Source organism: Halichoeres trimaculatus, unplaced genomic scaffold (genome assembly GCF_033239565.1).
Source record: "Halichoeres trimaculatus isolate MK-OKI-2021-1 unplaced genomic scaffold, fHalTri1.1 fHalTri1_scaffold_6, whole genome shotgun sequence".
NCBI classification, from domain to species: domain Eukaryota; kingdom Metazoa; phylum Chordata; class Actinopteri; order Labriformes; family Labridae; genus Halichoeres; species Halichoeres trimaculatus.
Genome location: NW_027437184.1, coordinates 14,834,794 through 14,858,556, shown reverse-complemented (window position 1 = coordinate 14,858,556; position 23,763 = coordinate 14,834,794). Strand labels below are relative to the sequence as shown.

The window sequence follows — 23,763 nt, the reverse complement described above, 5'->3', positions numbered from 1 at the left end:
TGATACATTGCCTCAAAGGCTGCTTTCCAGTTGATTTATTTATTTCCCTTTTTTGTTGCCTACCTGTTTGCCATGTGAGGATTCTTTTTTGTGTAAGGAATATATGACAGGTTCTTAAAATATTTGTGTATATAATAATAATAACCCCCCCATTAACAGGATCAAAGGATCAGCATCTTCATACTTTATAATGTATTTTTTGGGAGCTCCCCCTACTGACTGACTGTGGTATAGGTTTTGAAAACATTATTAGCCTAATTGCAAAGTCCTCTGTCATGTTTTAAAGTTTTCAGAAAAGAAAAGAAAAGAAAAGACTTTTGATATGTTTTTTTATACTACTGACAATGTTGTGTTTTCATTATCTATATTATCATTGTTAACTTAAAAAAATCTTGAATTAGGCATTTTTGCTATTAGGCTCACAAAATAAAAATTTACAGGTGTGTAGTATAAGACTTAGGCAATTATGCTACTGGGCTAACAAAATGGAACATGGGCCACACTAGAATAAGAGGTAAGTTTTAGTTTGTTATCTTATTTTAAAAAGCAGAATGACCAAAGGGTTCGGGCTCTTGCAACAACTTTTCAAAATTGGCAAAGTTCAGGCAAACAGGTGACAGTAAACAGAACAAACACTGGAGCCTTTGAACTTTACATTACCATGTTTGCTCAAATCAACACAAGAATCTGTTTTTCTGCTGACTGCACCAACCTGAGCAATTTTTTAAATCTATATGTTGATGCATATTTTGGTGAGTGTAAAGGGTGACATCTGAACAGTGGCCTCACCAGCTAGATCACATGTCTGGCTGCTTTGGCACATTATGTAAGTGCCCACCGAGGTGGTATTTGGGCCCCACTTTTCATAATGGAAAGAGATAGTGGCATGGTGTCCACAATAATTTACAATCAGTGGTTTGTCATTAGTTTCTCCCAGCCTGAGAAACACCCACGACTTTTAAAAACCACAACTTCAAAGCTGAACCCTGTCCAGTGTAAAATACTAGTGGTTAGCATAGCAAACTGACATATGTCTTTCATATTAAAATGCCATGGTTTCCCCAAACATATCAAAGTTTCTCCAGGGCTACAATGACTGTTTTTCAACTATTTTCATAAGATAACAGGACATTATCATGGGCATTATTGTGAAGCAGGTAGAAACATGGGCACAGGATGGCAGCAGTAGCTCATGATGCACTCTGCGCCATGGTACATACCTGTTGCTGGGCCCAGCAGTTCAACATAATAATAAAAATAAAAGTTTAATTGTTGATTTTTTTTCCAGAACTATCACTTTTTATGCTCCTTTTTTAAGAAATCGTGACTACATTACATCACTAAACGCGTTCAAAGAACTGTATTCAGTAGAAGTCATTCAACATGCTGTAAACCATGCAGTAGACGGCGGTAATAGCTCGGCATCTATAATTCGTGCTCCAAATAAAATCAACGAAGAAGAGAACAAAACAATCACGACAGCAGCAGAAGAAGAAGCAGCTAGGTCGCCGTAGAGAGCTAACGCTGGCTAAGACTGATCCAATGCCAGGCTAGCGGCTCTGCAGGTTTCGAGAAAATCTAATGCTGTGAAATAGAGGGCGAAGAGAAGACAGACCCCGATAGACACCAAGCCAACTTTTAACAACATGGAGAAACAGCTGCATTTAAACCTTTTAGCCTCCAGACCTCCTATGGCTGGAGGCTTCCAGTCCGGCTCCAAGATGAAAATGGGGTGAGGAAGCTAGCGTCTTAATAGCATGCCTTCAGCAGTATAAAGCTACACTTGACGACAACTGCAGTGACAATATTAGCTCTCCAATACTGTGGCCTGGAAACGTTATAACAGCATATCAAAGAGCTGGACAGCTCACCTGCACACCGTGTTAGCTTGCTATGCTAGCTATGTTCACCTGAGTTCATAAAATAACGTCTTCGTCTTTATTCGTATGACGGTGTTTATATCAAACCTCGTTTTGCTTCATATTTGATGTGTATTGTATTGGTAGAACTGGAATTGTTCTTCATGTATACTGCCTTCGTGAAACGCCGTTAGCGATCTGTTATAAATGATGCTGTGCAGTCTTCAAAAATCTGTTGTCATCAGTTTGTTTACATCCTGTAACGATCGCTCGAAAGGCAAATTTTTCAAGATGTAACATTATGTGATACACGAAGACAGGGTTACATAGGTGATGTCAACTAATGCATCACGCAAACTGTTATAAATTTCGGGGTTATTATTCCTAAGCCAGCAGTCAAACCTTAAAAAAAAAATAAGAATTTTTGAAGCTTAATTTAAAAAGAGGATTGGTAGTAAAAACACCAAAGAGAAAGCCATGTAGTTTTCTTTAATTGGATATAGTCATTATTTTTTTTTTTACCCCCATCCTGTGGCCTTGTACTTGTCCTCCAGCTGTAGTGACATTTTGGTTTATGCTCAGTTTATGAGTGACTGGTTTACTCTGAATCCCCACTTTCCCCACTAAAAACAGGAACCCTCCCTGCATTTATAGCAACAGCACCATAAGCTTAATTTTTTCCTTCAACAAACTCAAACTCTTATCACTTTTGAGAAAGTTTCACCCTGAGCAGGTTTCTCTTCTTCACATAAAATTCTACTCAGATATGTATGTGCCTTGCTAATGAATTTTGAAAGTCCTGCAGCATTGTGGGATTGGTTTGATTTGATTTTCTCTTATTCCTGTTGCCAGACCTGGACGGAAGAGAGATTTTTCTCCCCTGCCCTGGAGTCAGTACTTTGAAACCATGGAAGATGTCGAGGTGGAGAATGAAAATGGCAAAGATATATCCTTGACCATTTATTCAGAACCTTGAGAGCAGCACTTACCTAGAACAATCCAACTCAATTATACTAGTTAAGCTTCTTTTTGTTAGTGTGTTCAATAGCTTGATGTCTTACTGCCCATTTTAGAGGGAGCTATGTAATTTGTTTTTGCTGTCCTGTTGATTGTTACATAGCTTTGGCATATTTCCTTAACTGCACCAAACATTTTCAGAATTTACTGCAGTGGCGCTCATGGTCCTGTGCTGCTCCTGCTCCACGGTGGGGGCCACTCTGCACTCTCCTGGGCAGTGTTTACTGTGAGTAAACTAACTATTTTACGACTCTTTAACATCCTATATGCCATATCTAAACATAAACACCAGCATTGTATGGAACATGTGTGAGGTTGCTCTTTAAGTGTTAGTATATGTGCATATGAACGGTTTCATTATGTGTCATTACAGGCTGTCATATGCAGTCGGATCAACTGCAGGGTGGTAGCTATGGACTTACGCGCTCATGGTAAATAGAGTAAATCCCATGACTCCAATGACAAATTTTCAATTGGACAGATAGTTTCAAAGGCTCTAATGGAAAATTTATTTGATTTATTGATTTGTTGAAAAGAGGAAATTTGCTGTCTTTTTCTTTTTGTTCTATCTAGTTTTGTCTTAAATATGGGTTTTAACCTTTCAAACTCTCTTACTTCTTTGAGCGTTCAAACTATCAGGGGATAATACCCACTAAATGTGTTTATCCTGTTTTTCTATGCAGATATATGAGCTCAGATGAAATTTAAAAATAATATTTACTCTCTAACTACCTGTAGGGGACACCAAAGTGAAAAATCCAGACGATCTCTCTGCAGACACGATGGCCAAGTAAGTTACACAGGATGCATGCATTTAGTACTCATGTGTTCATTTATCTCAAAGCGAGGTTCGGCTTTTTACCTAACATCTTCAGTGGACTGTCAGTTTTTATAGTTTCTCCTACATTCAGAAGCACTACTCCATTCAGGCTACACTAGGTGTAACCACTATCAGTTGCCCCTCACAGCAACTGGATGGTTTAATAACTTCTCGTCTCTGCGTTGTGTTTCAAAAAGATGAGCGGAAAGGTTTTCTGTCTGTATCGGCTGCCGTTTTTTATCTGAACAGGAAGGGAGTAACTTCTGGTCAGTCATACAGTTGGCTCATACCAAAAAGCATCCAGGCACCACACACAGCATTTCTTCCCATTATTGTTGGCCATGGAATATATGTATTCTGCCTGAGGGAGGGCGCCATTGAGCCAAAGATAGAAATTAAATAAATCCTATGTCATGCAAGTGAAATAGACAATTTAAACTTTGTTACATGATGTTGACAGGATATTTTTTTTCTTTTCTGTAAAAAAGGGATATTGGAAAAGTGGTGGAAGCACTCTATGGTGAGAACCCACCTCCAATCATGATCATTGGACACAGCATGGGTGGAGCTATTGCTGTTCATACTGCTGCTGCCAATCATATACCATCTTTACTGGGCCTCTGCGTCATTGATGTTGTTGAAGGTTAGTGCTCATTCTGTCACGAACAGATGCAACATTGAGAAACTTTGTTTTATTCATGACTCTTAGATGTTTTATATGTATAATATTATGTTAATGTTGGGATGAGTTCAGTGAATCTGGGTCTGCTTTGTTTATTTTTATTCAGGCACAGCAATGGATGCTTTGAACAGTATGCAGAATTTCCTCAGAAGTCGGCCAAAGACGTTTAAATCTCTGGAGAACGCTATCGAGTGGAGGTAAACAGGAAGGAGTGGGTGTTTCTGCAACATCATGAACGTATGATTCCAGGGCAATGAACACCACAGACGTTTGTTTATTACAGACTACAGAACAACAGTCAACAATCTGATGGTTTGGAATTTAATCTAAAGGGTACTTTATGTAAGCGTTTCTCCCTTTGTTTCCAGTGTGAAAAGTGGACAGATCCGAAACACTGAGTCAGCACGTGTGTCGATGGGAGGTCAGGTGAAAAAGTATGCCAGCTGTGTTTCTCATCAAAAAAATAGATTCTTGTGGGTTGTGTTCTTCAAACCGGGTGCTAATCTCCTCTGCTCTGACTTTGATAGATGTGAACAATCCACCAGCAGTCCAGGCGTGTCTAATAGCATAGGTGAAGGTATAATAGAAGAGGAAGAGGATGAAGAAGCAGAAGAAGAATCAAACAAGAAAAGGATGAAAGAAGATGATCAAGAGGTTAAATCTTTGTCTTTCTTGTGTAGTATTTATGGTTGTGCTTGTGAGTTTGTGTATCTAAAGAGGAGTGTTTGTTTTCTTCAGATTAAAAAGGAGAGCATCTTCACCTGGAGAGTGGAGCTTTCAAAGACAGAAAAGTACTGGGAGGGCTGGTTCAGAGGCCTGTCTGCCCTCTTCCTCACCTGCCCTGCACCGAAACTTCTTCTGCTTGCAGGTTAGAGCATTCTCCATCCCTCGCAGTGAACAAGTAGTAATTCTTACCCCAAACATGTACAAACAACCTGAATAGAAATTTATGATGCAATTACAAGCTATTTCCTGCTGGGTTGGATGGATATAAATAATTTGAGTTTGATTCCAAGCTGTTTTACCATCCACTGCACAATTTCACACCTCACCTCATCTATTGTACAGGCGTGGACAGGCTTGACAAAGACCTAACTATTGGACAAATGCAAGGTAAGGAGCACTAATCAAGATTTCCAGCATGCTCCTCATTTTTCAGCCATGCTCACTGATCTAATTTGAGGCAAAGAAAACATACTGCAGAAACATCCAGAACCTCACTGTTTGCCCACAGGGAAGTTTCAGATGCAGGTTCTCCCTCAGTGTGGTCATGCTGTTCATGAGGACGCACCTGAAAAAGTAAGAGCCGACGACTTAAAGGTGTAAACTGATCAGTGGCATTTCATTTTACTCTTCGCTGCTTTTCAATGACAAGCTTAATGTAAAAGTGTATTTAAGGAGCCAAAGTAAGCAAACAGGCACACTTGAAGGTACTTTTTCTTACAGTTTTTTTCTTGAAACAGTCTGTATATTTGTTCAGGTGGGACTATTTGATCCAGGTTCACTTTATTTTTGACTTATTTCTGTGTATTTTGTTACAGGTAGCAGACGCACTAGCAACATTTATGGTCCGGCACAAATTCACTGAGTTTAAAGAAGGATACCTGTGGTAAGCAAAGAGTTACATACTTATTAATTCCCATAGTATTTACCCACAGTAGCACGGTAGTAGAGGATGACAAACAACTAAATGAAGGAGAAACCAGGTCAATGTAGGGTTGCATAATATACCGATACTGAGAAAGTATTGGCATACCCTGTTTTCCAAAAGTTAATAAGACCATGTGTTTTAAGTGTCAATACTCCAGGGCATTTTCTTCTTTTAAATCAGAGACATTTTGAGGAAGGCAACTTGTGAGTGGGCAGCCACTGAGCTGGGTCCTCACTTCTCTCGGAAGTTGGTGTATACTTTCTCCCTTTCCAAAGTGTGTGTATGTGTGTGTTGTTGTGAAACTAGACAGTGAGCCAGTATTATTTCCATGTGTCGACTGGGCTATTTTCAGTCCATTTGCGGTCAAACAAAGCTGTTTACATGCATCATAGTAACCTGATCTTGTGCTGACTGGCTCACAGTGTGATCTTTTAAACTGCATGTAAACCTCCTGATTAAGTTACAGACATGGCTTCAAGTTCCAGTGCTCCTGTGAACCATAGCTTGTCCGAGCAAAATTGGGCATTATTTTGCTTTCAAAGCAGACAGTTGGGGCGGCTTCAGAGGTCAATAGACGTATCAAAGTTTCTCTGTAAAGCTTGCAACTGACACACACAGACCAATAGTGGAATCAGTGTGAACATGATGAAGCACCTCAGGGTTCAGCATCCTCTCCTCCTTAAAGAGCTTAAAGAGCAAGTCTGACAGAATCTAATGACGTGCCCTAACACAAAAGTCAAACAAGTTTTAATTTCTTTGTGAAAAGCAAATTAGTTCACCACTGCTTGTCTTTGTTATGACAAATAACCAGCACTGTAAACGCCTGAGCTGTAGAGAATACAGCCCTGAGTCACTGAGTTGTGTGGTGTTGACACGGTTCAAATAAGTGACAAGTTTTATAATGCCAGCAATGAAAGAAATGTATAGGAGACACCAAAGTGTTGCATGCCATCAAAGTGCTTAAATAACACAGATTTTTTGTAAGTATTCATGTTAAAAGTGTGCTGTTCAGTACCTCAGCACGCGCAGTGTAGGCAGTGTGCCGAGCATTAAAACAATAGATTGATGTTGGAGTCTGGAAGGATTATTTTACCACCTCATTGCTGTACAATGATGCCTCTTTTCAGGTTTTCTATTTAGTTATTTTAGAGAATAATAAATGAGTTCAGGTCCCCTCCTTGACTTTATTCTGCATATGATCTATGAGAATTAAAAATATAAGCACAATTTACAAATCTCCCCTAGCCCCACAGGCACACAAACAGATGCCAGAAAAACCAGTGTCCACTCATTTGAGGTGGCCTCCCTTCGAGCTGCTTATTCTGTCAATTTTCTGATGTAGGCTGTGCCATGATATTGTTTCAGTATCGGTACTGAGATATTTCAAGTGGGTATCTAATCATAATTTTTGTATCGTGACAACTCTAGTTCAGAGTTGGTGTTAATTTCAGCACCTGTGTAGACAAAGCAGCTTATATCCTGATGCTGATCTTGTATTGTACAATTTGTGCTATAGTTACCTGCAGCTGCAATTTCAGACATAAGCAAATGAGTGTATAGAAATAAGAAGTGTTAGTTTAATTATCTCTGTAACTTATTCAGGTGCAATAGAAGTGTAAGTATTGATTTCAGTCTGGTTCATAAACAGTTAAAAACATCAAGGGGAGCGTTAAATGGTACACAGAACACAAAGCAGTAGGGTTGTGTCTTTTTGGAATTATTGCAATGATCCAACAAAAGTTACATAAATTCATAGTTCTATCTTTGTGAAGAGTCAAGTTAAAGTTAAGAAATAAAAGCAATGGGGGAGTTGTGTACACAGAATCCAGACTGTCAGATTATCAGTAATTTTGTTTGAATCTTTTCACAGCTAATTTCCCGCTATCGCCAGCAGCCATAGAAGAAAAGATTCAAGATTCATCCACATCCTATTACTATTCAACACAAAGTTAATAAATAAAATAGCATTATTATTATTATTATTATTATTATTATTATTATTATTATTATTATTATTATTATTATTATTATGTTGCTTATGTTTTGTAGATAATTTGCCTTATAGTTTTGCCTTATTTTCATTTTTAAACGCTAGGATTTGATCGTAATTTTGCCTGACAGTATATATTTTTTATGTTTCTAAAGTTTTCTGCTTCACTTGTTTGATTTTTATGTCATTTTTGTTTATTTGCATCATGATTAAAATGTGTTTGTCTGTTTAAATTCAAACAATTAAAGATGGATGCTGTCTAAATGCCCCACATGTCTGTATGTTTGTGGTGTACAAAGGGTAAAGTTGATTATTTAAAGTGAGGATCTGTATTTAATAGCTGGTATGAGTTTATACTCTACTTCCTATAATCTCGAGTCACCATAACTTATTATGTGTTTGGTTTACAGCTTTTGAACCTAAGAGCTATAAGTACAATTTTATTCCAAAAATGACACTGGAATTGAGAAATATTTGAGTTAATAAGCAGCAGGATGTAGTTTCTGATGCGAAGAAGCCTGGATTACATTTGCTCTGTTTAATGAACAACCTTTTACTTTTTTCTTGGATAAAAGATAAAACACGGCTTACAACACAATTAGTTTCATCAGGGTAAACTTTTTCATGATACAGAATTTAACAACTTTATTACCAAACCTCTGAACAGATCAGTCAGAGTCAGAAAAATATACTATGCATTTAAGACTCATTAAATTATAAATTATTTTTTGTCATTTTATGTCGAAGATGGTTTAGGTCTCAATAATATGCATTAGCACAATTTGGTGTATAGCTCAGTATCTCTGCTTGGGTTTGATCGACCACTTGCTGTGACTGACGTTAGTGTAACAAACAACAGTTTGCCTCTTAACTACATCAGTCTAAAAGATTTAAGGCATATGAAAAAAAATATGCTCATAAATGTGTTAATGTTTTTATTGTCAGGGCAGCCTCATCCCTGAAAAATAACATTCTAACTTGAGGACCTGAGAGCTTATTTGGAAAAAGGAAACATACAGGAAAACAAACTTTCTCACATCACAACACACTCTCTTTGAGTGCCTCATTTACCCCAGAGATCAAAATGCAAGATTTAATTGTCTCTCTTTGGACCAACACCTGAAGTCATGTATTGCAATAACATGCAACAAAAATATCTGAATTATTAATGTGTTTTCACTGAGTGTCCTCAAAAGAATTACAAACACAAAGTTCATTATGGCATCTAAACTGTAAACAAGTCAGACTTGTAAGAAGCCCTGAGAACAATTTTTTTAAAAGCAAATGTTTTTAGGTCTCAATACCTCAGAATTTACACAATACTTAATGAAATTATAACAAAGACTAACATATATACAAAGAGAGATTTATGCAGTTTAAAAAATAAAATCTGCAGACTTAAAACTTCCACAGCCTGATGCAACGTTTTCAGAATAAACATAACAGGAATATGCTCTTTCCTGTGGTACTGAAAAATGTTACATATATAAATGATAAAAAACTTCAGACCTGCTGGTTAATGAAGAAGGACTCAGATCAGATGCAGCGGTAGTTTGACTAAACCAACTTTTTTAGTACAAATCCATTTGGTTTTGAAGCTTCTGTCCATCACATGAAGTCTGTAAATCTAAGTTTTAATTAATGATACAGTCTGTGGGCTCATTCTAGCATAACAGCATGCATTGTAATCAAATTTTCCAAGTTATTATTTGTCTTCAAAAGAGAGCAACCTTACAACTTTTATGTTTTGTTTTGTGATTTTGGCACCTCACTGTGCAAAAAAGCAGCACCTCATATCCTAACTGATAATGCCCTATATAAATCAATCGTATTTTTGACAAAAAGAAATGAATAGAATAAGATCCCACTTTGAGTCACGTTATCCCTAAAACAAACCACTTCTCAGAAATCTCTACCATGTGTGACCTAAACAGACACATTCCTCACCAGCAGTTATGAATTAGAAAAAATAAGCTTTTTCATTGCTGATCTTGTTTGATTTTGCAGCTCATAAGAAAGTAAATAAATTATTAAGTAAGCAAAAGCACCTTTCCCCCAAAAAAATCTAACAAAGCGCTCTAAAGAATTAAAAAATAAGCTATTATAGCATAAAAACAAGAAAACAAAACATTAACAGCACGTTATCAGCAATTTAGGTTCTGGGGTCTAAGGAATGCCTGCCTAAAACAAGTAGGTTTTAAGGTGCTTCTTAAAATTGATGACAGATGTATGACCCCGTAGAGCCCTGAAAGTTAAAACAAGCACTTTAAACTGAGTCCTGTAGCTTTCCACAAGTCAGTGTAGGGAAGCCAGGGCAGGAGTTTTAGTTAGCAGCAACATTCTGTACATGTTAGAAACAATCAATACAGGTCATGCTGAGACAGAGAACAAAGGAGAGTTACAATAATCCAGGCATGATGGCACAAAGGCATAAATTATCTGCCTGTATGTGATACAGTAGAAGTCAGTATATTCCTATGGTTGGAAAAAAAAAAACAAGTATGGGTCAAGGCCAGGATGTGTTTATCAATATGCTGGCCTCCAAGATTTCTGAAGATAAAGAAACATTTGAATTCAGTGTTTAAGCTGACATGTCATAAACTTGAGTTTCTGCAGAAGTTGATAGGGCGAAAGTAAGTATTTGCTGCTCTAAAAGTTTCTCACAACTTCTGAAACTCCACAGCCATTATTAGAGGGACGTGATTGGGTGTGATGGTGATGATGTCAGCTCACAGGTGGGATATAATGAGGGTGCAATGGGCAGCATGCTGGTGTCAACCTGACATCATCATGTCAGATTAAGCTAGACCAGACCAACATAATGTAAGCCATGTATCTTCTTCATGTAAATCTGTGAACCAAGATTTTGTGTTGTTTTGATATTCATGTTTATTGTGGTGCTGTTCAATAGATTTATATGACTAATTTAACCCTTCATAAAAGTGTGAATGTTGCATATGGTTGTCAATACAATGTATTCTGTTTGATCAGGGGTGTTACTTCAAGTTTGTTATTTTCATGTTTACTTTGCGTTACTCTACCTGGGTAATATTATTTTTAACCTTCACATATGACTATCTTTTTCTCAAGTTTTTTGTCTTATGCCACATTCTGTTAAAATGTTCATCACCAGAAGTTTGAATATGTCAAGAAAGAAATTGTGCTCTTGATGTTGTTTTAATGTTGAATCTGTCGTACTTTATGACAACTTAAAACAAATCCATCCCACTCTTGCGCATTATTTGTCACACAAGTCAATTATTTTGCCTGTCTTAATTCTTTTTTTGGCCAAGTGCTTAAAATGTGGTTTATACGTAAGTGTTAGTAATTTTTTTTCTATGAATACAAAATTCTGCCAATATACATTGAAGATAAGTTTATCTGTGTATTTTACAGACCTTGCATGAAGCTGTGGTGATGAATGATTCATCAACACCAACTCAGGAGATGCCTTTTCAGAGACCTATCAGAGTTGTGCTCTCCCTGCTGCCATGTTTTCTCTTCCTCTACGTAAACATCTTCATGTTGTTTGCCCTGGTGAAAAAGCCTCTCCTTCTTGAGTCTTCCCGCTACATTTTGTTTGGTCATTTACTCTTCACTGAGTCCCTGCAACTTTTTGTTACCAATTTGATGTACATCATTGCTGTGACCAGGGTCAGAATGATGAGCTATGTGTGTGTTTTTGTCACTTTGTTTGCAACCACCACTGTTAAAATGTCACCTGTGAACCTGGCTGTGATGTCATTAGAAAGGTATGTTGCTATTTGTTTCCCTCTGAGGCATACTGAAATTGCCAGTGCCAGGAGGACAGGCATAGCCATTGCTGTGATGTGGTCTGTTGGCTCTTTGGACTCACTTATCCAGCTTTTCCTTTTTTTCAGTCTGGAGAAAACAAGCTTCTCCTTGAAGAGCTTCTGCTACAGAAACCGTGTTTTTAGGCTAAAGATTTATGCCATTCTAAGTGAGGCCTTCCTCATTTTATATTTTGTTTCAGTGAGCCTGGTTATTATCTTTACATACATATCTATCATGATCACTGTGAAGTCAGCATCTTCTAATGTCCGTAAAGGCAGTAAAGCTCATAAGACAGTGCTACTGCATCTGATTCAGCTGGGCCTGTGCCTCACCTCCCCTTTTTTTAATATGATTGATTCCCACACTGGTTTACAGGCTTCCCATGCTGTTGATATTCAGTACGCACTCTTTGTGAGTCTGATCATTTTCCCTAAGTGTCTGAGCCCTCTCATATATGGCCTGAGAGACCAGACCTTTAGACAGGTCATTAAACAATACTTAACTTTCAGCTGCAAAATCTATGTCAAGCCAAAGTGTGGTGTTTAAATAAAGTTACCCTTTCATGCAATTATTTGTGTTTTTCATTGTGACGTTATAATAAAAGTGAGTTTGTGGGGCCAGTTCAAAAGTAATCAGATTGGATTTTGGTAACTGGATTGGATCAAATTATGAAAATGGGTTGTTTAAAAGGGAAAGAAAGATGTTGATTTCAGATTAGATCACGTAATTTAATCCCTGTTTTATTCTGGGTCAAACCTTCAGTTTGTGTTGTTCAAAACTTTTCAGTAGGATTTGGATGACTTTGAGCCAAAAGGAAAAAAAAATCTCAAGAGGGGTTAAGATTTCAAGGTGGATTTCAGAAAGAAAAAGCTGTTCAACTCTTAAACTGATCAATTATACAACATATGTTTAATTCATTATATAAACTATTACTTATATTTTGTACTTGACTTGTTTAATTTTTACTGTGATAAAGTCAATTAAGTAGACATAGGCTACTAACACAGCCTTTCAGTAGAGTAAATTAAAGTAAGAATAAAACATATGGTCTTGTTCCCATGAAATAATCCCCCAGTCACATTTCAATATCAATAATGTGTATAAATATATTGAGGCCTGGGAGTCTGAGGGTTCTGCGCAGGATCCTAGCTCTTCCTAGGAGTGTGCACAGAGATTTTAGATGTTGTTCCTGGTATCTTCTGGAGCCATTGACCCAGCTTGGGTGTTACAGCCCCCAGTGTCCTAATCACAACTAATACCACTGTTGCCCTCACAACCCACACCTTCTGTAGCTCTTCCTTCAGCCCTTGGTATTTCTTCAGTTTCTCTTGTCCCTTCTTTCTCATGTTGCTACCACTCGGTTTTGCTACAACACTGTCCTCTGATGTTTATCCACCACCACTATGTCAGGCTGATTGGCTATCACTCTCCTCTCAGTCTGGATCTTGAAGCCCCACAGGACCTTAGCACACTTGTTCTCCACCATCTTAGTGGTCGCTTCCATTTGGATCCTGGGACTTCCAGCTCATACTCAGCGCAGCCTGCACCAATCTAGTCCAGATGACATTTCAATGTCATTGCTGTAGATCAAAGTGAGCTGGATCAGGGAGTCGATGCCACGCTCACTCTTGGCGTACAGCTTTGTGTCATCCATGTAGAGAGGAGGTGGCTGATTGTTGTCCCACTTTGAAACTGGTATCCATAGCCACTCTTGGCGATGATCTTGCTGAGGGGGTTCAGGCCTATGCAGAGCAGCAGCAGGGACAGAGCATCTCCTTGGTGTTTCACAGCACTCAATGCTCACTTGTGCCCCTGGCATTTAGTTGGCTTCCAGTGTTGTCTTCCATAGTCCCACTGACTTCTGGAGGAAGGTTTGCAGTACCCAGTTGACCTTGTACAGCTTCAGGCACTCTAGTATCCATGTGTGCGCCATTGAGTCATAGGCCTTCTCGTAGTCAATCCAAGCAGTTCACAAATTGGTGTGCCTGGACTTGCAATCTTGGGAGATTGCCCTGTCAACCAGGAACTGGTGCTTCGCTCCTCTGGTGTTACTGCCAATTTCCTACAGTGTTCTGCTCATGTATTGATCCACATTCCCACTTATCTTCGCTGCTATGATACCTGATAGGAGCTTCCATGTGGTGCTGCGGCAGATTGTAGGCCGGTAGTTTGATGGTGTCGCTCCCTTTTGTGGGTCCTTGGTGACGAGGACTGTCCAGCCTTGGGTGAGCCACTCTGGGTAGGTCCCCAATATCAGCAGCTGGTTCATTTGTGCTGCTAAGGGTTCATGAAGAGCAGTTAGCTTCTTCAGCCAGTAGGTGTGGACCATGTTAGGCCCTGGTGCTGTCCAGTTCTTCATTCTTTACACTCTTTGTTGAATGTCTGCTGTTGTAATTACAACTGGATCTTGCTCTGGGAGGCTGCTGTGTTCTGCTTGTAGGTCCACAAGCCCGGGTAGCTCAGTGAATAGCAACACTGACCTTGGTGCAGAGAAGAGCAAGGTGCAAAAATCTCGGTGGGCCTCTGGCAGGATCCTTTATGTTATACACCATACCTCAGGATGAGTAAGTCAACTAAGGATAGAGCAAAACCAGCTCAGACATTGCCCTGGTCAACAAGGTTTGCTTCAGGTGTTGGGGAACCAGGGCACTCTAATGACTAGTAGGCTACTGGAACAAGACATACATAATACTACTAAAGTACTAATATAAAAGAAACCCTAGTGATCAGGAATTCATTATATATATATATATATATATATATATATATATATATATATATATATATATATATATATATATATATGGTGAAAGTAAGTAAGTATTTGTTGCTCTGGAAGTTTCTCACAACTTCTGAAACTCCACAGCCAGCAGAAGGATGTGATTGGGTGTAATGGTGATGAAGTCAGCTCAAAGGTGGGATAAAACAAGGGAACGATAAGCTGCATGTTAGTGTCAACCTGACATCGTCATGTCACATTGAGCCAGACCAAACCAACATAATGTTATTCATGCGTCTTTTTTATGTAAATCTATGAAGTGGGATTTTGTGTTGTGTTAATATACATGTTTATTGTGGTGTTTTTTTAATAGATTTATAGGCATATGGTTGTCAGTACAATGTATTCTGTTTGATCAAGGGTAGGACTTCATGATAATGTTATTTTCCTGTTTACTCCCTGGTTAATGTTATCTTGAACCTTCACATTTGAATGTCTCTTTCTTAGGTTTGTTTTCTTATGCCACTTCATGTTAAAAAAAATCTTTGTTACAAATAGTTAGAAGATGTTTGGAGAGAAATTGTTTTCTTGATGTTGATCTAACATTGAATCTGTCTTCCAGATAGCTCATCCTACCTACTCTTGTGACACTACTTGTAACTCAAGTCATTTATTTTCCCTAAGTGTTTTTTTTTTCCGTTTTTTTTTTTTTGCCAAGTGCTTGGAAAGTGCTTAAGTAAACTTGACAATACTATGATGGACTCTTTCTTTTGTTTTTTCTTTTTGTAGGTTAAAAGACTGCCACTGCCCTTGAGGATAAGTCTATCTGTGTATTTTACAGACCTTGCATGAAGCTGTGGTGATGAATGACTCATCAACACTGACTCAGGTAGATCTGTTTCAGAGATCCATCAGAGCTGTGCTCTTCCTGCTGCCAAGTCTTTTCTTCTTCTCTGTAAACATCTTCATGCTGCTTGCCCTGCTGAAAAAGCCTCTCCTTCTTGAGTCTTCCCGCTACATTTTGTTTGGTCATTTACTCTTCACTGAGTCCCTGCAACTTTTTGTTACCAATTTGATGTACATCATTGCTGTGACCAGGGTCAGAATGATGAGCTATGTGTGTGTTTTTTTCACTGTGTTTGCAACCACTACTGTTAAAATGTCACCTGTGAACCTGGCTGTGATGTCATTAGAAAGGTATGTTGCTATTTGTTTCCCTCTGAGGCATACTGAAATTGCCAGTGCCAGGAGGACAGGCATAGCCATTGCTGTGATGTGGTCTGTTGGCTCTTTGGACTCACTTATCCAGCTTCTCCTTTTTTTCAGTCTGGAGAAAACAAGCTTCTCCTTGAAGAGCTTCTGCTACAGAAACCGTGTTTTTAGGCTAAAGATTTATGCCATTCTAAGTGATGCCTTCATCATTTTGTACTTTGTTTCAGTGAGCCTGATTATTATCTTTACATACATAGCTATCATGATCACTGTGAAGTCAGCATCTTCCAATGTCCGTAATGGCAGTAAAGCTCATAAAACAGTGCTGCTGCATCTGATTCAGCTGGGCCTGTGTCTCACCTCCCCTTTTTTTAATATGATTGATTCCCACACTGGTTTACAGGCTTCCCATGCTGTTGATATTCAGTACGCACTCTTTGTGAGTCTGATCATTTTCCCTAAGTGTCTGAGCCCTCTCATATATGGCCTGAGAGACCAGACCCTTAGACAGGTTATTAAACAATACTTAACTTTCAGCTGCAAAATCTATCTCAAGCCAAAGTGTGGTGTTTAAATCAACTCATCCTTTCATCAAAAAAAAAAAAAAAAAAGATGACTTTAAAACAGGTTTCTCATTTACAGAGATTTTAATGCCAGGTTCCTGTTGAAAAGCAGTCTATGTTCAATGCTCTTGGAGCAATGGTAAAGATTGAACATGTAGTAAATCACCTTTTTTCACTCAGTTTATCATGACACACAAACACTGTTTGCTAAGTTGCACATTGTTTATCTGCTGCACAACAAGGCCAGCTCCCTTTGGCTTTTAAAGAGTAATTAATTTTGAATGTTTTGCTCATTAATGTACAATACATATTTAAGGTGAAAACCTGGCATTTTTTTCAGTGTGCATTTTTAGGGTGAATATTAAAACTATGAAAGAAAAAACCTCATGATGTATATGATATATAAGCAATGTACTCAGCAGCAATAGAGAGTTTCTAATTTATTCATTTATTGGTTTATGGCTCATTTGAGATACAATATACATTTTCAAACTAAAAATAGCCATCTGACTTAAGAGGCACCGTTTATAAAGTTTGGTGATTTGCAGCACAAAAACAGATCCAAGAAGACTTTTGTGGGACTATAAGATAAAAAAGTGAGTTTAAAAAAAAGGGAAAAGGGAAAGTGCAATGAGTGTAAATAGTTGCCAAAAAACATAAAACCTGGTCTCAGTAGAAGTTTGTGATTGAATTAATCGGCATTTAGTTGATTGCTAGAGGATTTGATTTAAATGGGGGAAAGATAACAAAAAAAAATAATTAAGTGACTATTTAAGTGACTGGATTTGTTGGCACTCCTTGGTGTTGTATCCAGGAAAAGCCTTTAGAGAGGAGAAGCAAAAGAGACCAAAAAATATTGGGGCCATAATTAAATGTATTTCTTTTTGGAATTTAACTAAAAAAAACAAATAAATACATGAAATAAATAAATTAATAATACTACTACGAATAATAATAATAATAATAATAATAATAATAATAATAATAATAATAATAATAATAATAATAATAATAATGACTAAAATTTGACTTTTTTTTTTTGTTCAAGAGAAAAGACCATATTTAGACAATGAAAATTTATACCATTTACAGGACAGATCCAGGCATCACAATTATGACAGGAAGGGTCAAAAAAGTTAAGTTGGGCCTCAGCCCCGATTAAACCTTTTAGTTAGTAATATTTATTGTGTTTTTTAATGACTAGTAGGTTCAAATGCTCATGTATGGAAGTTCATACTTTCAGCCAGCAGGTGTCACTTTTGGTTTGTAAATAACACAATATGGCAGCGCACCATGCTACACTAAAGTGGTAACCTGAAAATTGTACATATATTGCACCTAAGGAAACTTATACGTAGTTTTAGAGACAGGAGAAATAAATGTTTGGTAACTTGTGAAATTACTGAGATCAGATTCCTCCCCTTCCTCTTTTTCAGAATCCAGATGGACACTTGGGTAAGAAAATATGTTGGACACAGTAAGCAGGGAGAGACCAATTTATGTGTGTAAACAGGGAAGGAGGTGCTGACCCTCTGGATAAAAGAAGCATCTGAGCAGGAGGTGGACTAATTTAACCGATCTTTACTCTGTCACAATCCTGAAGCCCTCTCAATACCTCTCGGGCCTTGGTGAAAGAGCACTTAAAGGGTTGAAAAACATTCCAGGGAGGGAAAGTACCTGGTGACAGAGAGCAGCTTTGGTTCAGAGCCACAGCAGAGGATCATTCACATACTCTACCAAAAAGATTGATTCGGTAGCTCTAGTTTAATAACAGCAAGTTTCATTAACACAGAATCTGTTTGATTTTTGGTCTCGCAGGTTATTGCTGAGCCAAAAACATGAACAAAGGGAGGAAGCAAAGAGACAATGAGATCATCTCTGCCCATGTCTTCACAATTTTTGAATCTTTTGTTTTGGGCTGTGTTCACAAAACCCTGCTGTATTTTTAAAAAATCTGATTTAAAACATACTGAGCAGTATAGTCACCTTGAAATACACAACTTTTGACAGCCTTTTAGGCAAAGGAGAGATCCAGTAATCACTACAAATGCACGGACAATAAAGATATGTAATTAATGTTAATGATGGGAAGTCTACTTTTCAAATACAAAGATTTGTGAAAAGGTTTCGGGGTAACTTGTCACTGCACAAATTGGTATGTGTCTGTAATTTCAGGGGAAGCCACTTTATTGAATTATACAGTCTTTTTGTCTGCAACTCTCCCCTCCCTCATCAGAAATTCTTTGTCATAGCAACACCCAGCTTTCATGTTGGGCTGAAGACAGTGGAGTTTCAAACTGAACTCAAGAACAAGGGGAATATTCAGTGTACTCATTTTACCCACTTCGAGATGGATTAAAGGAAAAATTTATACTCACATGCAGGCTGGTGCACACTAATGTTTTTCTCCATTGTAGATGAATGGGATGGTGGGAGAGTAATTGTATCCCTAGTGGCTCTCTAGAGGACAGCACTGAGACTCAAATTAAACCAGTGACCTGGTTAGCTTTCTGTCAGCAGGAGGGGTTGCTGCCCCCAGCCCTCATCTCATCTCAACAAAAAATGCTGTGCAAGGATTAACTTGTTGACTGTCTGGAATGAACAGCTAAATCCGCATCGAAAGGTCTACATGTGGCTGACCACCAATGAAATAAAAATCCACTTGTCGAGTGACAGTTTTTAAAGAAAGTAAGCCTGTTTGGGTTGAAAATCCACAGCAAAAAATGGTTACTATTAGAACTACAAAACTCAAGCACTATCACCTAGTTGTTATGGACAAATGTTCATATCCCAGAGTCATACACATTTAGTTTTCTTGTTTTTTAACCAAGGAACCTAAATGCTCAGGTCAAATTGTACTGGAGGCATGTTGACTTCATTAAGCAAGACATGCAAAGGTAGAAGAAATAAACTCAATACTGGTTGAGTTTGTTTTGAAGTGTCCCAGGACAAATACAGGCCTATGTGTTAACCAGGACCCTGAGGAAAAACTGCACTGGATGCAACCAATATCATTTTTGTTGGTGCTCTTTGAGGTTTTTTCCCCTTTTATTTTACAGGCTGAAATTTAAACTGAAACAAAGATCACAAGTCAGCAGTGGTGTCAGATATGGTCATGACTTGGCTCCATCTAGGACGTGTGATGGATTGAAGATTGCATGAACTTTTGGCAACAGTCATACATGCTAATATCATATCCATGCCTTTTTGCCTTAAAGGAAAAACAAATAAAGTAAAAAAGTAAAGTGACAATGGTTGGATAATAAATGGACTGATGAAGAGGTTGTGTTTAAAAAAAATGCTCTACCTGTTTTAATTCAAGAGTTCAATAAAAAAGATTGCTTTCTCGATATGTAGATGGCTTCTTTAATCGCCCCAGCATCACACCAATGCTCGTCATTGATTGACCCAACTTTTTATTTTTATTTTTTTTGATCAAACTGCATTATAGTCAAAAGTATTCCAAAACAATCTGCAATCCGACTAAAGTAACAATAAAAATGTGCGGATGATGTTAAATCCGATTTGTCTGTTTATCTGTTTGTTTGTTTCGTTGTTTTTTTCTTTTAAGTAACCGGGAATGATTTAACGGTGTAAATTGATTTGATCAATCAATCTATGTGGGGTTATTAACAGAGATGACGTAATGTGTATACTAATGGATCATTCCTCAAGGGGTACATTGCTGTTCGTTCTCGACAAATGACCGTTTTCTTCCATTGTCAGGTGAGATACCTCTCCCCCCGTTGTGTACTAAGCAGATGGTACAGTCCACATGCAGTTCTGAGTTGTTGCTGAGGAGGTTCCTCTCTTCGGCACATACCGTGAAATTGGCATGCAGCCTACGCTTGGGTCCTGTAGCAGAAGGCTGCACCGCTTGTAAAAATGTTGCCGTCTTCTTATCGGAGCTACCCGAGACACCAGTGCAGGGTGGTATTATTCCACCTTTTGTGCAGTATTACAGGTGAGTCCATATTTTTTGTGGTAGTTTAATCTGCCCTACTAACGGTCACAGAAACTTTGTGGAAGAGCTCACCGCCTCGCGCATCCTGCAGACGTTTAACGTTCACGAGTCGGCAAAACCACCTCTCAGCCACCAATATGTGCTCTCATCTGAATTATTTAATGTTGCAAGTTTTAAAACTGTGGCAGATGAAATCTCAGGACTAGGGGAAACTTGGTAACAAGTTCACCTCACTGCTACGGAGTGGCAGCTAGCCAGCGCCACCACCGTATGTGATGGTGCGACCCGAGGCTGCCATAGAAACTGTCCATAGAAACCGCGGAGGAGCGCGTGCGGTGATATTCAGTGATACGTACCGACAACCAGCCCACACTTGGGTCTGTGCTGATTCTGAGGCAGCCATGTTAGCTCTGCAAACATTTTTTTCCATCTAAGTATCACGGAACAAGGGCATGTGACTGTGTCTGTATATCATTCAAATAACTTAAATTTTGAGACTTTAAAGAAGAAGACTTTGCTAAATGTCTGCAGCTCCCAGGTCGTGATGAGGGTCCATGTGCCCACAATGAAGCACGAGCTCATTAAGGTTTAACCAAAGGGATTGGCAATTTCCAAACTCCTCCCTAAAACACGCCAATTTTGTTTTCAGTGCTGCTGTGCAACTATGTTAAACGCGAAAGCATTTCACATCCAGGTCTGCCTCGTTGGAACTATTTTATATCTCCCTTAAAGTTAGTAGATAAGGGGAACCTGCAAAGGTTGCTTGCTAAACTTTTTAATTTTATTGTATTGCTTTAAGGTTTACTCCCCAACACCCTCTCTTCCAAAAAAGGGAAAATAGATGTTAATTTAGAATTAAGATGAATTATTTAGAAGCTTGTTTGATGTATAATGAAAAGCTTTCATCAAGAGTGACAAACAAAACCAGGCTTTAGACTCCCCAAACCAAAGTTCCCTGATGAGTAAAATGGAACTCTGTCATCTGACTCGTCTTAAATGAGATTTGGAAGGTTAATTTTTATATAACCAGAGCCTCTGTTAAATTTACGCAACTTCACAGTTTATAAAATGCAGAATAATACAGTTTTCACTTTATTGGTGAGGTTTTGACAAAAAGCAGAGACATTTGGGATACTTGGATCCAACCCCAAACAAAGTGTCAACTACACTCTGCTGTACCTTTCAGTTGAGATTTTGACCTTGTGTCCTCTTAGCATAATGTGCTGCTCTTAGAGGTGAACTTGGTCTGTTTTGTCAAGATTGAATATTTCCTGATTGTGTGGTTACTTTCACAGCTTCACCAAAGGTAATTTTACCTTTTTGTATTAGAGGGCAAGCTGACCCATCAATGGCTACAATTCATCAGATGGATGGACGGTGCATAGAGGCTACAGTCACAAGCGTTTACTTGTAGTTCAGTGTTCATGTTGGGAATGTAATGAATCAGCGTCACCATTTCTCATTAGACTGTTAAAATGAAGAACTTTGGCCTTGTTGTACGGTACAAACTACTTATTGATCAAGAACTAATATAGCTATTCTAGCTAACGTATCGCTGTTGCCTGAAAAAGCTTACTTGGGGCCTAATAGTTGTCAAGTATACCTAAAATATGTGCTGCTATTGCACCAGTTTTTATTATCTTATTCAGTCAAGTAGCAGTCAAACGGTGACTCCAAGTAAGACTATTTACATGTACATGGCTTTTTGAGCTTTGAGTGAACTTTACTCTATAATAGGGCCAGTACTGATAAGATTTTATTAATACCAAGGCCATCATCGATTCCACTTATAGATTAGACTCTTGATTGATTCTCTTACCAATTCTTTCCGTGAATTTTCTGTGTACAAAAAGTCTGCTTTACAGTTTTTTCCTGTGTCAACGACTTGAGTTAATTAGTAGATATTTATGGCATTACACTCTTTGTACGAAACGCTGCACATGGTTTAACATGTTGGTGGTGTTGCCATTCTTGCGTTATATTAAAGTGTTGCACAAATTGCACTTTGCGTTGTTAGAGTCCTCATTGGTAAAGTGAAGCCACGCTTTCAATCAATTGATCTCCCCAACATTATCTTGAAAAATCTGCAGCTGACTGACAAGTGTGATTGATGTGTGGCATGTTATGTGACATCAATAGCCACGTATACATGGACCCAAATATTCCGCTTGCATTCGGTTTATTTGCTCAAACGGAAAGAATTTAACCTTTGTGTACATCTCATTCCGAAGAAAAGTGCCAATCCGAATGGACATTTAATCGGTTTCACAGGGGTGGAATACTCCTTTCCCCAAACCGATTGAGGTATCATGTATCCACTCAGATGGAGAGTGTAAGGTGCGTTCTTTCAGCGCATGCTCAGATATGACGTAAGACCCAACTAGAGACGTTCCTCAATTTTAAAAATGGCGGCGACCAGTCAGCACTGGAAGAAAGTTTGCTTTTGATCCAAACTTTGAAGAACAGAACATAATTTTAAGACAAGACGGACACTCGCAATATGGAGTATTGCAACACCGTGATAAAAAAAAAAAACGTTGTCCTCCTGCTTTGATGAATCACGTGGTGTTTACGTTTTTCTGCGCATGCCCCATTGACTATTCTGTCTGATTACAGCGGGGCATGTAGACCAGAGATTGGAATATTCCTTTCCATGTATACTATTCTTTTTGGAAAAAGTCATTCAGAAAGATTCCATTCGGAAAGACTAAAAACTCCTCACGTAAACGTGGCTATTGTAAGGTTTAGCCGTCCCTGTGTAATGTAAAGAATCTACAAGGGAATCATTTAGCATAAAGGCTAATGATGATGAATCATGGAACCATTTCTAATTGATTCTTAACAGGAACAGGTTTTTGATGCCCACTCCCACTTGATTATATATATATATATATATATATATATATATATATATATATATATATATATATATATATATATATATATATATGAATTCTGTAGAACATGAAGAAAAGCCACACCACAGCAACCACAGCCCGATAATACTGGCTTCCATATCATCATGTGATGTGTTAAAATTACACATATCAAATTTGACAGTTTGTCACTAATAATGCAGGTTTAAGGCCTGACAAACATGTATACTGAATTTCCATACACATATCAAAAATCTTGTTGTTTACAAGTTTGAAACTGTGTAGTATAGAAGTTTGTTTCTTCCTGCTGTTGGCTACCTCTAGCAGGTCGGTTTTTGCCACCTCATACAGCTAGTCTCAACATTTTCAAGTGTTTTCATTTTGGTTTTGTTATAAGCAGACATGTATGCAAACATGTCTGATGCAGTTGTCACAAATTAAATCATACAAATTGTCTTTAATTTTTCCTAACTGAGCCATTATAACTGTCATGAATAAACGCATGAATATTTGTCATAGCCAGCCTCTATAAGTCAAGCATTTGTCAGTTTTACGTAAATGTGTCCAATACTTCAAGTTAAACCATACCATTAATTAAACAGTCATGAAAAAAAT

At 38.1% G+C, this 23,763-nt stretch overlaps 4 protein-coding genes across 6 annotated transcripts in view; all 4 read left to right on the top strand.

The window, feature by feature from the left end:
- The first annotated feature begins 1,436 nt into the window (after window positions 1-1,436).
- On the top strand, window positions 1,437-8,208 carry ppme1 (protein phosphatase methylesterase 1). Of its 2 annotated transcripts, XM_074672913.1 has the most exons (14): window positions 1,441-1,732; window positions 2,712-2,807; window positions 3,012-3,102; window positions 3,250-3,307; window positions 3,615-3,666; window positions 4,185-4,339; window positions 4,485-4,575; window positions 4,747-4,812; window positions 4,906-5,032; window positions 5,117-5,246; window positions 5,447-5,491; window positions 5,613-5,677; window positions 5,920-5,987; window positions 7,900-8,195. In XM_074672913.1, exons 1-14 carry the CDS (start codon window positions 1,647-1,649, stop codon window positions 7,901-7,903), a joined length of 1,134 nt encoding a protein of 377 aa, XP_074529014.1. In that variant the 5' UTR covers window positions 1,441-1,646; the 3' UTR covers window positions 7,904-8,195. The 2 variants fall into 2 exon arrangements, with proteins under 2 accessions (XP_074529013.1, XP_074529014.1); XM_074672912.1 differs by having other exon boundaries at window positions 1,437-1,732; window positions 4,906-5,246; window positions 7,900-8,208.
- Window positions 8,209-8,738: 530 nt separating this feature from the next.
- LOC141791948 (odorant receptor 131-2-like) lies at window positions 8,739-12,371 on the top strand. Its single transcript, XM_074672667.1, has 2 exons — window positions 8,739-10,842; window positions 11,416-12,371. Exon 2 carries the CDS (start codon window positions 11,437-11,439, stop codon window positions 12,358-12,360), a length of 924 nt encoding a protein of 307 aa, XP_074528768.1. The 5' UTR covers window positions 8,739-10,842; window positions 11,416-11,436; the 3' UTR covers window positions 12,361-12,371.
- Window positions 12,372-15,395: 3,024 nt separating this feature from the next.
- On the top strand, window positions 15,396-16,319 carry LOC141791756 (odorant receptor 131-2-like). Its single transcript, XM_074672404.1, has one exon. The coding sequence runs from the start codon at window positions 15,396-15,398 to the stop codon at window positions 16,317-16,319; it is 924 nt and encodes a 307-aa protein (XP_074528505.1).
- A 3,782-nt stretch (window positions 16,320-20,101) lies between these two features.
- nectin3b (nectin cell adhesion molecule 3b) overlaps window positions 20,102-23,763 on the top strand; it is a 34,259-nt gene continuing 30,597 nt past the window's right edge. For both annotated transcript variants that reach the window (XM_074672097.1, XM_074672096.1), the window contains exon 1: window positions 20,102-20,272. In XM_074672097.1, the coding sequence (XP_074528198.1) occupies window positions 20,194-20,272 (79 nt within the window). In that variant the 5' untranslated portion in view covers window positions 20,102-20,193. The remainder of the gene's footprint in view (window positions 20,273-23,763) is intronic.

Coding starts and splice junctions, on each gene's coding strand:
- ppme1 (XM_074672912.1), top strand. CDS start 1,647: ATGGAGAAACAGCTGCATTTAAACCTTTTAGCCTCCAGACCTCCTATG. Junction 1,733..2,711: donor GGCTCCAAGATGAAAATGGG/GTGAGGAAGCTA, acceptor TCCTGTTGCCAG/ACCTGGACGGAAGAGAGATT. Junction 2,808..3,011: donor AATGAAAATGGCAAAGATAT/ATCCTTGACCAT, acceptor TGCACCAAACAT/TTTCAGAATTTACTGCAGTG.
- LOC141791948 (XM_074672667.1), top strand. CDS start 11,437: ATGAATGATTCATCAACACCAACTCAGGAGATGCCTTTTCAGAGACCT.
- LOC141791756 (XM_074672404.1), top strand. CDS start 15,396: ATGAATGACTCATCAACACTGACTCAGGTAGATCTGTTTCAGAGATCC.